The sequence below is a fragment of the Seriola aureovittata genome, chromosome 17 (genome assembly GCF_021018895.1).
Source record: "Seriola aureovittata isolate HTS-2021-v1 ecotype China chromosome 17, ASM2101889v1, whole genome shotgun sequence".
NCBI lineage: Eukaryota > Metazoa > Chordata > Actinopteri > Carangiformes > Carangidae > Seriola > Seriola aureovittata.
The window spans coordinates 6521488-6533759 of NC_079380.1; the positions used below are offsets into that span (position 1 = coordinate 6521488).

The window sequence follows — 12272 nt, forward strand, 5'->3', positions numbered from 1 at the left end:
AATGAGCTTCACTGTGGAACCACTCAGGCAGCCGCCTTCCCTAAAATACTCAATCGAAACCACTAACAAGATCTCTAATACACATCAATATGGGGGATATTTTAGAGTTACGCTACTCTATAACAAAGATCATCAAAGAGGCTTCAGTGCTCGACCTGAAAGGGTTTTGAATATGCATTATGGTCACTGAAACGTCTGTGTTCTCTAAGAATCTCCAAAAATCACAGCCACTCAGAACTGGTTGTGCAGATATTGCCAATTTTCATATCATATTCATCATATTCAGAGTGAATACAACAGTAGAATATACATGAAGTCCACAGTCATTGTAATAAGAAGTGCCTGGAGTGGACTGTAAAAGGTCCCAGTGCTCTAAAAATAAGCATTTTGTTGTGGGCAAATACTTGAGTATTAGACCAAGTATACACTGTGATACTTTACAAAAGATACTACTGGTGGGAGCAGTCATGAAAACACAACACTGCTTTGTAATAGCAGCTGTTACACAGTATTAACAATAGTGTTTCACTGATGATCATCTCGCATATCGTGAAGCGCTACACTCAATTTTCTACAGCTTTATTTATTCAAAATTTAATACGTTTTTCTGGGTGTGAAACTGTCCCCAAAGTGATATCATCAGGGGGGCACTCAATCATTTTTGTGTTAATTATGGCAAAATTAAATAATCTGAATGAAAAATACTCATGGCTCAAAGGCTCAGTGTGGGACACAACTAGGGAAATAAAGTTTTAAATACTTTATTTGATTTTCATCGTCTCAGACTCACTTTGCACTAGATATTTCTTCCCTTTTTCTTAGGATCTATATTTCCTCCACATGCTAATGCACTTAAAATAGGAGGAGGGCAAAAAGAAAGAAGAAGGCGGAAGTGTTTGAAACCACTGTGGTAAATAAGGTTTTGCAGCCGGTGCAATAGTATCTTTCATGTGATATTACATAATAACATAGTATTTGTAGGAATGAGAAAAGGAGGCTCATTGGATTTAAACATTATGCAGCTCTGTATGGATCTACTTGGCGTACTGTATACAATCCACCACCATCAAGTAGTCAAAAACAGTCCCTCTGTGTAGCACAATATTACTGGTACAGGGATCATAAACTGTAGAGAAAGAATACATGTAGTGAAGACTATATTACACTACTACTAGTGAATGGCTTCATAGGAATAAAAAAATGTTTTAATCACGTTTGATCTGTTTAAAGTCAGTCACACAGGTGAGCATGTTGTCAGGCTTACCTGTGTCCCCCCACACTGGCAGGTACTCGTCCTGCTGGATGTCCAGCATTATCTCCAGGCCATTTCCTGTCCCTCCCTTCATGGTGGTGCGGAGCGTCTTCCCCTCCTCTGCAGCGTTGAACACATAGCACTTGCCATACCTGGTGAACACCTGAGAAGAAAGGACAAAATTGTAAAGGTAACATTGCACTAGATACACTTGAAAGCTGCACAATGATCGGACTATAGTTTCATGTTTCCATGTCTTAACCCTTTCTAAATTATATATCAGTGTTCGTCTCTTTTGTATTTTGCTTTTGAACCGAAGCAGTTTTCACTTTATTTTCCCCCATGTGTGATGGTTTTCAAAATGCAGCATAACATATTCATGATGCGTCAGATTCTAGTCTAGTCTAATCTAGTTTACCTGGTTTTTATTGAAACCATGATACAATGACCTGAATTATTTCTGATACTCTAAACTTGATAATTGATAGGAAGGTGCGAGGCCTTTTCCCATCATTTCTAAGCAGATTCCTGGATATTTGTGCTCAGCGGACAGAGAACACAGATATCACTAGAAAAAGTCTGTTGCACTGATTGCTGTAGAATGGGGGTTATGTCTGAGTGCCCAGGTTTGACTGAGTGCTGGCTCTGAAAATAACTTTTGACCCAAATTACTTCAATTGGGTTGAAAGGGTTAAAGTCATTTTCATGTGATCACACTGGCAGTGATGGGAGTTTTTTTTCTTTTATTTCACAAGGCGCACACACACACACACACACACACACACACACACACATACACGGAGAGAGACCCTGATGGGCTGCAGGTTTTTCTGTGAAGTGTGTCTTAAGTCTGGTGATAAATGCAGGCTGCCAGGGAGCCACTCTCTTTCATTCACACATTATCTTACTTTCTTTCTGCAGGAGCCTTCAGCTTCTTAATTGTGCACAGCTTTTATTTGGTAAAGCCAAGCAAGAGTAAAGCCCACAGAAAAGACCAAGTCAAAAAACAGGCAATTTCCCATTTAATCTCTTAAAAGCAGAGAGCACCTTGCCATTACTCTCCCACACTTTAAAAAGGTTATAAGCAAAAACTGCAAACATTCTCTATTCCCTCCGTGCTGTGTTTGTGTTAACAATATATGACACACTCCTATTAGAGGTACAGCATCTTCTTCCACTAATGTCTCTGTCCCACCATCATCTCTCCAAGACTCACCAAATGGCTTTGAGGCATTTACAAACAAAAGTTGACTTAAAATTGCAGAGTGCAGTTTATTTGAGATGTACAGACAGGTGACAAAGGAAAAACCAACACAAAGTATCTCAGGAAGATGTTAAGCTACCACGTGCCTCCAGAACAGCTTCATTGTTCCACATTGATTCTCCAAGTCTACTGGAGGGATGAACACAAATCTTCCAAAAGACGTTCCCTCATTTGGTGATTTGATGATGGTGGTGGAGAGTGCTGTCCAACACGTCAGTCCAAAATCTCCCATTGATGTTCAATTGGGTTGAGATCTGGTGACTGTGAAGGCCTTAGCATATGATTTACATCATTTTCAGACTCATCAAACCATTCAGTTAGCACTGGTGCCCTATGGATGGGGGGATTTGTCATAATAAAGGAGACCACGTCCATCAGGTGATCACTCAGAACAACTCTGTATTGATTTGCAGTGGCCCCTCCCTCTAAGGGGACAAGTGGACCCAAACCATGCCAGCAAAATGCCCCTCACAGCATAACAGAGCCACCGGATCCCCTCACTGTAGGCCATATCACTTTTTCCACATCTCTGACCGAGACCAGTCTCTGCGGTTTATGTACCACTGCACTCTCCAACACTTTCACATTCATCATGAGTGGTATATGCACTGAGATCGTACTATCATATCCCTCTCTGTTGACGGACTGTTCTTGACAGTCTGATTACATCCTGTGTTGACATTCTCAGTCATCTGAGGAAGATATCTCACTCGTGCACGAACATCACGGTCATCCAGTGTGCGCTGCTGAACACAATTTTTGAACCTTTTTTCTGGTGTCTTTCCCATAGATTTAAATACAGATGCTGAAATGTGTTGAAACACCAGCCAGCTGAGCAGCCTTTGTGACTGAAGCTCCTGCCATCCAACAATGAGCCCTCTTTCAAAGTCACTTAGATCTTTTCCTTGGCTGGGTCTGCTCAGCATTTTCATACCTGTTACAGAGCATGATCATGTGGAAGCATCTCCACTCGTTACGTTTCTCCACTTATTTATTCAGGTTTTTCCATTAATTTATCACCAGTGTGTGTAGATGAGACTGTCGTTGTGACTACCATCCACTTTAATGATGTAATGACTGACTGATAGGAAGTGACTGATGGAAACAGTTTAATAAACCAAGAGCAGCAATACTCTCTGGACCCCTATCAGCAACATCAATATGATGTTCTAATATCATTTATAGCTTTCAATCTATGACATATTGTGACTGTATGATCGCTGCGTCACACTGTTGACTGTTAGCGGAAATATACACTAACATTGTGATGCGGTGCTGTAATCTAATCACTTACTCCTGGTAATAATATGATTTACTGTACACCCAGTTGCCAATTCGTTAGATACACCTAGCCAAAATGAAACCAAACTAAAACAACAGTCTCGCAATAAATCTTACCCTCATGAAGCTCATAATGTTGATTAAATTTTATAATAATTTCGGAGGCTGTAATTAGTGGTGTTATTGGGTTGTCTTGCATTGTACTAAGAAGTGTTTGCAATATTTTGTCCTCGATGTTTATACTAAATATTAAAGCTCTTATTATAACCCAATACAGTACAACAGCACTACAAAATGTAGCCTCTTAAATAAACATACCGTTTAATTAAACAAACAGTCTCAATAAAAAATGATCATCATAACCTTAATGAAGGTCAGATTTATTGTAGGACTGCTGTATTAGATTGCATTAGTGTTAGCTAGGTGTATCTAGTAAACTGCCAACTGAGTGTAAATCCTTATATTATTCATGAATGAGGACAAATGCATTTAATGCAAATGTAATTTGATGTAGAATGCTTTGCAATCACAATGTGAATAGATAGATCACATCTGGAAGCGGTCAGCTCACTTGGTAACTGGATCTCCGTCAGGTGAAAATTACATCAGGACAGTTAGAATACTTTCTTAAGAAACAAACGTGCCAACAAGGTGACAGGTTCACCTCTGCCTTTTCCTGCTATCTCAAGCTGCCAGTGGAAAAGCTGCAGATGACCGCATCCTCTACAAAGGAAGAATAAGAAGAGCCCATACAGCAGCTTTGCTTTGGAGGACTCTTGAGGAACAGCTATGAGCTCAGCTACGACTAGCACTCACAAGCGTCTCCAAGCTTCTTACATTGAGTAACATTTACCAAGTTAGCAAAGATACCTGTAGGTAGCCTTTTGCCATCTACGTCAGTGTTTGTTAACCATCAGCCCAGCTTAATCAATATGCACATATAGGTTTGATCACAATGTGGGCAGAATCAACATAATGATAATGCAGAGCAAAGGCATGTGATCATATGTGATTGTCCAGATAACAACCAGATGCAGCCAGCGCTTCAATGTAATTACTACTTTCTGAATTATAAACGACATTCGTGTCAACAAGTCACAATTATGACTTGGGTTTGTCCCACTAAACAATACAACAGTGCACGGAAAAACAAACAATGGATGTCTCATGTCTGTTATTTGAGGTTTTTAAATGCAAATTCAATAGATATGGTGCAATGTACAGCTCAACAAAACCAACTTTACAACCATACAACATTCCTGAGTTGACCGATGATGAGAACGCTCTCAACTCAAAAAAATGTGGATACTTGTCTTCTTCGGTGTTATCAGCATCAGGCTTCTGGGGCTTTAGGCGGGAATGTTTTCTGACTAGCTCCTAATCTTTCTGACAGAGGATAAAATCTACAGCTAATCATCACAAAATATAAGTAATTCCTGATCACCTCCAACCCCTGCTGCTGCCATTGTGTGGATCTAGAGAAAGTGAGGTGCGGTATTGGGTAATGTCCTCTTGTATACAAACTCAGTCAGTCCTCTGCAGCCTTCTTTTGGCATGGAGCGCGCACGCTCCACTGGCACAGCATGCAATCAATGTTGCTTCTGCTCAGCTGTCAGGCTCACACAGCAGCGGTAACAACAAAAGGTAACGTACAAACAAATGTCCCACTAGTGACAGTGCCCCTCAATTTGAGAACCACTGGTTTATTGAGTAATGTTAGAGAAGCAAACCCTGACTGCTGTGGTCTCTGCTGCTGGTCCTGCAACATCTAGAGCCATCCTGAATGTTAGCAATAACACCTGTGTCCTTCCCACTATGACAGGTTGAATTGTCTGCTGTGGAAATGTCTGCTGTGGAAAAGGCCTATGGAATGAAAACATGGTATCCATTGCAGGGACTTTCTGTAACAGTCCCACAATTTGATCTATCATTACTTAAACATGCACAGATGTTTTGTAGATTTACAGATGTGCAACATTATGCCTGTCTGTGATTATGCAAATTAAAGATACGTGTCTGAAATCACAATTTACTGTTCATTTAAACTATTGTCTGACACATCTTGTGTTTATAAGCTTGTAAGCTTTATATAAGAAAAGAAAGATCTTTGACCACTGTCTGTTTTTACAGCATGTTCATTCCTGTAAATGAAACCTCAAAGGTTTTTCACTCATGGATTGTAACAACTGTAATAGCACTGGCATCAGTAAATATGAATGTGAAAGAAGACATGAAATCCAAAGGTTGTGATGTTGAAGTGTGTTTGTGTGTCTTCACCAACTACACGCTGTAACTGCATTGTTCTCATAAATTCAGATATAGTGGAAAAACTGTGTTTGGCTCTAGGTTCAAGCAGCTACTTCCTCTCACATCCAGACAATAGGAACAAAGCAGCAGACAGTATTCTGCTCCTCGTCTCGGGGGTGTGCCACATAGCTGTCATAATTCACCCGCAGTCTGAAGGGCCTGACTGTTATATAACTTATTCTAAATATTAAAAGTCTTTGTGTCTCAGTTTTATCGTTTGTTTACCATGATGAACTCCACAAATTGAAGTTGAAACTCAAGAGTTAAACTCTTGATTTAAATGTCACGAGGATGAATAGTGGGCCAATAAATGCAGTACTTACAGCGTAAGATAATAAACCAAATAATAGTTGTGAAATTCACCAGAGTACTGTATGGATGATTTTGAAATGGAAATACTGCAGCTGGACTTTTCATCTGCTGATTTTGCAAACAGCATTTGATCAAAAGCTTACATGCTATTTACAGACTTATATGCCAAAGCCAAACAGCCACCATACAAGCACTGATTGCTCACGTTAAACCTAAGAGATACAAGGTCTTCAAGGTCACACATATCCATTTGTTACACAGGAGTACTCAAGGCTCATCAGAAGAAAAAAAAAAAGGTGCACGCTCCATGTGCACTGACCTCAGCCCCAGATGGTTTGGGCTTTGCCCCAGACCTTGTCGACTCCTAGAGACACCCCCTGCTTGTCATCTCTCTCCTCATCCCACATGACCTTAACACAGCAGTAGGCTTGTTGAACACAGCTGTTTGTCTCATATGTGAACTGGGTGAGAAATGTTGATTGTGATCATTATAATTATCACTTAAGAAAGATCTTGAGGCACTCCACTCGGCACACAGCAGGATCTGTGCCTCTTACACAAGAAAATACTATCTTATTTTTTGCCTGCACTGCATTGTGGTCTATCAAGGCTAGTGTTAGTGGAGATTATTATTAATCTCTGCCTCTTTTGAACTAAATGTTCTCCCTTGACTGTTCGGGACTCTGAGAAAAGAAAAGAAACATTTTGTCTTCAATTTTGTGGGGAAGGAATCAGACGATGTTTTTTATTGTTGAAAAAGCCAACAAAATGGAAAGGAGCGCAGACTACCAGTAGCTGGTTTTTCTGCTGGAGTGTTTTAAGATGGATTTTTCATTTCATGCTCCTCCTCCTTTATTGACACTGGCCTTCTCATGGATGGTTTACCAACATGATTGATCGACGAGCTAACGCAACACTGCCACAGAGGTGGTGCAAATCGGAAGAATATGAAGTACCACATTACAGGTTCATTCACCTTTGCAAAACAGAGGTGCTCCCGACAGATATGTATCTGCACAAAATAAATGACACACTAGGAGTTGCTGGAGCATAGTGAAGCGAACAGCAGATAAATATTCATGGCACCATCACTCCTCCTTTTTACAGCTATGTGGTGTTCTTTTGTGAATTATTCTGCACTCACACAGACTTCTTAGCACAGAGAGGAGAAACAATACAGAGGTCCCATAAAGTCGTGGTCCAATATACAACACTCATTTCTTAAGATCCAGCAATTGAACTTTTCTTGAATGGAAGCATTTTCAAATGATGCCTCAGATGAACTTCATTTACGCAGCTGTTCAAACCCGCCAGAGATCGAGGTATCCCATTTAACTCTCTTTGGTTAATTGGTCAGAGACTGTAGCATAAGGTGTAGCAGTCATTTGCTGAATATGTTTGTGTGTGTGACGAGAGCACAGATTGAACCTAATATTCTGCCAATGATTGCTGTTTTTTTCTTTCTTTTATTAGCAATTGGCTCCCAACTCTCCACTGTCAGTAGCTCTCTTGCCCCTGGCTTTCTTATATAGGGAAGAATTGCTTTCAGGGGGACAGTGCTCCCCTCTCTTTCACTCCTTTTGTCAAGACTGATGATGTTTGACAGACAGGACTAGGCCGGGTCAACATCCCATTAGACCTCAGCCAGAAAGGCTCCTCTTCAGCCACAGGATGACAAAGACATTAACAAAACCTTGACAGAGGGGCTCTGTTATTTTGCAAATCCTTGCTGCTGACCCTGTCTCTGTCTCCTCCTCTTTCTCACTTCCCTGCTCATCTGCAGCCTCAGGTAGAGCTGTCAGATGGGAAAAGGTAATGAGTTCTCAAGCCTGTCTAGAAATGTAGAGTAGTGCTAGAAACGCTGCCCTATCTGAAAAATGTGTATTGGAGAAAAGATTTATCAGCTCTCATTCAAGAAGTATAGTAATATAATCTATAATCTCCTCTTCTTTTGTTAGAGCTGCACTACTAAATATTTTTATGTGAACAAAAGCTCAGACCACTACACACAGTGCAACTATTGCTTCTAGTTGCATACCCACAAAGAATTATCACCCAACTCTGCAGTAGCAGAGCTGTTTTCAGGAAAAAGAACTCTACAAGCCAACTGTACGCTACCTGCTCAGCACCAAACTGAAGCCAGACAAAGTTAGCAACTAGCTGGTGAACACAGTGGAGCTGGTGTTGCTGGATGTGTAGATGTGCAATTGCTTGCTTAAATGTTAGCATGAATTTTTGGGAATGTATAAATTTATGCTAAAACAAAAATTTAAATTCAAAACAAAACAAAACAAAAATAGTTTAACTTTTCCTGCCTTGTGGCAAAAAAATAAAAAGTTTAAATCCATGTTAGGGCTACTATGTGCTGCTCCTGTCTGTTCTTGTTGTTGCATTTTTAATTGAGTCAGGGTATTGTATAACATGTCAGAGAAGTCAAACTCTCTTGCTGCCAACATCACATTAGCTTCCTCCATCCAAGCCAGAGGCCAGAGAGCCGACCTGCAAACAAGAGCACGTGCAGCCCAGCTGCCAATTAAAATGCCTTTTGACCAACAAAACATGTCTTGTTACTATTCTCGACTGCGAGTGTGAATGTCTGGAAACACAGAGCTGCAAACAAGGCACAACCTTGCCTGTTCCCTGTGTAATGCCTCCCACAGAGTGGGAGTCAAAGATGACATAGCCATTAGCGTGTATTCCTGTCATGATCAAAGGTCAGTTGTTAATGCCAACCGCCCACAATTCAGATCCTTAAGCATGTTCCAGGGTAATGCAATTGAAAATATACAGTATGTTCAAATGAGCTGGGAAAAACTGTGCCCTATCAAGCAATGGTTTTAATCAATGTTCCTCTAGATATCTGACCTTGACTAACGAAAGCTCTTCATTTGGGATTCTCACAGACCATTCTGACTTCATCTTGCTTTCTTGTATACAATCCTATTTTCTTATCACTGCTTTGCAAATGGCTGGCTGACGTGCTGCCAAAAAACAGGCAGATTTTTTGCTCCAGAAAGAGGATGCTATCTCGTCTTTATTTTGTGCTCCCGTTCCCACTGGCCCCTTACTTATCTCCTTCTGCCCATGTAGTGTCCAGGCCATCAAAACACCCTGAAGTGCACCATTATATCTATAAATCCCGCTTTCAGTCTTACTGACACAGCAAAGCTGTATCACCACAAGAATAGCTTTGCCATATCTGCTGTTTTGGCCGCTGTTCAAACATCTTTTTCATTATTTGAGTTGATTCAATGATGCTGACAAAACTGCCTCTTTAAAATAAATAAACAGATGATGGCTGCTTTGCATTTGTAATATTACAGTCTGTTTGAAATTGGACGTAGTCTCCTGAAGAGCTTGTTCATCAGGTACTGCATGCTGACTTGGCTATTACTTTTTGTCAGCTGTGGTGTTCATGCACCGTTATGAAACACTGACATACCTTTCCACAAGACTTAAGGAAGAGGACGTGAAATCTGTGTTCATTTTTTGCTGGATGACATCCACCATCACCCCTCATGTATTTTTCCATTACAGAATAAGCACGTAATAAGACACCTCTCTCCCTCATCCCATTTGCATTGCAGGCAGTCGGTACATAAAGTGAAAAGCGCTGAAGAGTAAATTGAAATGTTAAGCGTAACAGTCAGCCAACCAGTTATATCAGTTCTTATGGAGCGCTTGTGATCTGGTGGTATTGTTTGACAAATCAATATCAATATTCAGGTTTTATCATAGAACCAAAGCAAAATGGGAGGCTATGGGTTAAGGGAGAAGGGAAAGAGAGAGGACTCTTATCCTCAAGGCTTACTGAGAAAAGACGAGAAGAGTAAAGTTTATGAAAAAGGTCTTTGAGTTGCAAGGTGTGCACTTTCTCAGCTGCCTCCTCGGCAGCGGCGGCAGCAGTTAAAATGGTTGTACTGCTGTGGGGATAAATAATGCAGAGGGCTGCTGCGTTAGCGACAGGGTTGGCACTGAGTTTGAGAAAGGAGGGGTTTAAACACACACACACACAAATATATATCCACCTCAGTCGTCATTATGGCTTCATGCACGTCACCCCCCACAACCGACTTCCCATGCAACTTAAACACCCTCACATCCCAAAACATATTTCATGTCACATTAAACAAATTCCAACATTTATGTGACGTGTAAGGAGTTTTATGGATAGTATTTATCATTGCAACCTAATGTAATTTTGCCATGCCAGTCAATAATATTTTATTTACAAGACAGCACATAAGTGTGGCGGGGCTGTGATATGACACAAAGGATTGCAGTCACTGCTGCCAGCAATATATTTATGCTCTGGGTGAGGAGGGAAAAGGGAGAGTGAAAGATGAGGATAAAAAGAGACCAGAGAGAGATTAAAAAAAAAAGAGAGAGAGAGGAGGGACATAGAGAAAGTGAGAAATTAACCAGGAATCAAAAGACCAAAATACCTCTTTAGTGAAAATTCATCCCTGTGGATGAATTCTGACCAGGATTATTCTCTTTAGAGTGGATTGTGTGTTTAAGAATTTAAGAATTGACTTAATGGAGTTTACACGAAGTGCAGTCACAGAAAAAGAGTAGCTTTCACCTCTGCTAGAAAGCCCTGATCGATTACAATGCTGCTTTTGGTCAGTTCAGTTTAGCCTTTCAGTCCGATTTCTTGTCTCATCCCCCATATCTGAGGCTCGTTATCAAAAACCTTTCATCTTTTGCTCTTCACATATCATTTATAATAAAAGAATCTTAAACGAGATATTTCTCAAGTTTACTGGCTTTCAAGAATCAGCTTCTCTTGGGTTTCATGTCGGACCCATTATGAGGCTGTAAGTAGAGGATACTGTCAACCCGAGAACATGCAGCATAAGCTGAGAGGATCAGGGTGTTGCATCGTAATCCATCAGAGGCTCCTAGCTGTCCAACATGCAAAGGCCTTTCCTATCATCTCCAAAGATTCCTTAAAGGAATAGCCCAAATTTCTGGAAGTGTGATTATTTGCTTTTTTCCCAAAAGTAACATGACAGAAGAAGATTTATATAGACCTTATGTCTGAGTGGCACAAGACTCAGGATGAGGTTTGCCTCTCTCAGCATAAAGACTGGAGGCAGGAAAAAGCCTGCTCTCTCTGAGTGAAATAACATGTCTACCAACACCACTAAAACTGTTTTATTGTTATGATGTGTTTTTCAGTTGTAGACCAGGGTGTGTGTAGGAAATAACTGGTCATCACTTACAAAAGGGGACTGGTCTGACTTGTTCTTAGTAGGGATACACTCATCTAACTTTTTCTCTGTCTGCTCGCAGGGGAGATGCTAGGGGAGCAGTGGTACTACACCAAAATGCCCCCAAATGGTAAATGTTATGATTTGTTGTTTTGGACTCTGCAACAATTTGGAACTTTCCAGTTTTTATCAAGAGAAGAACAGCCCATAGCAGGTGAGGTCTACCAGCCAGAATGCTGCTATCACCTCCAGCCCGGTAGGAGGATGACACATCTGGTTGGTGAAACAAAGGGAAACAAATGTCACTCATGAGGAACATACATGACCATTCTCATGTCAAACATGTGTCACGCCAGGCCTGGCTCCTAGGCTGGAGGCCCCTTAGGTGGAATATAATTTCTCGGGTCGGCAGATATGTGGTCAGGCACAAGTTTTGGTGTTGGTCTCCGTGGAACAACGGTGCCAAAGCTGGCCAAACCTGACAACCTCACTGTGATAACACGACTTCAGGATGCTGTGAAGTCAATTCTTTGGACTGTTGTTCACCTAGAAATAGTGGCAACTCATAACTCCCACTAACTCTGTTTATTTATTAAATAAATGAAACAAAACATGTTTATTAGTCAACCTTAAAGGCATC

At 40.8% G+C, this 12272-nt stretch overlaps 1 protein-coding gene across 3 annotated transcripts in view; it reads right to left on the reverse strand.

Annotated features, from left to right (window-relative positions):
- asic2 (acid-sensing (proton-gated) ion channel 2) overlaps nt 1-12272 on the reverse strand; it is a 359570-nt gene that overhangs the window by 25799 nt on the left and 321499 nt on the right. For all 3 annotated transcript variants that reach the window (XM_056401474.1, XM_056401476.1, XM_056401473.1), the window contains one exon: nt 1265-1415. In XM_056401474.1, the coding sequence (XP_056257449.1) occupies nt 1265-1415 (151 nt within the window). The remainder of the gene's footprint in view (nt 1-1264; nt 1416-12272) is intronic.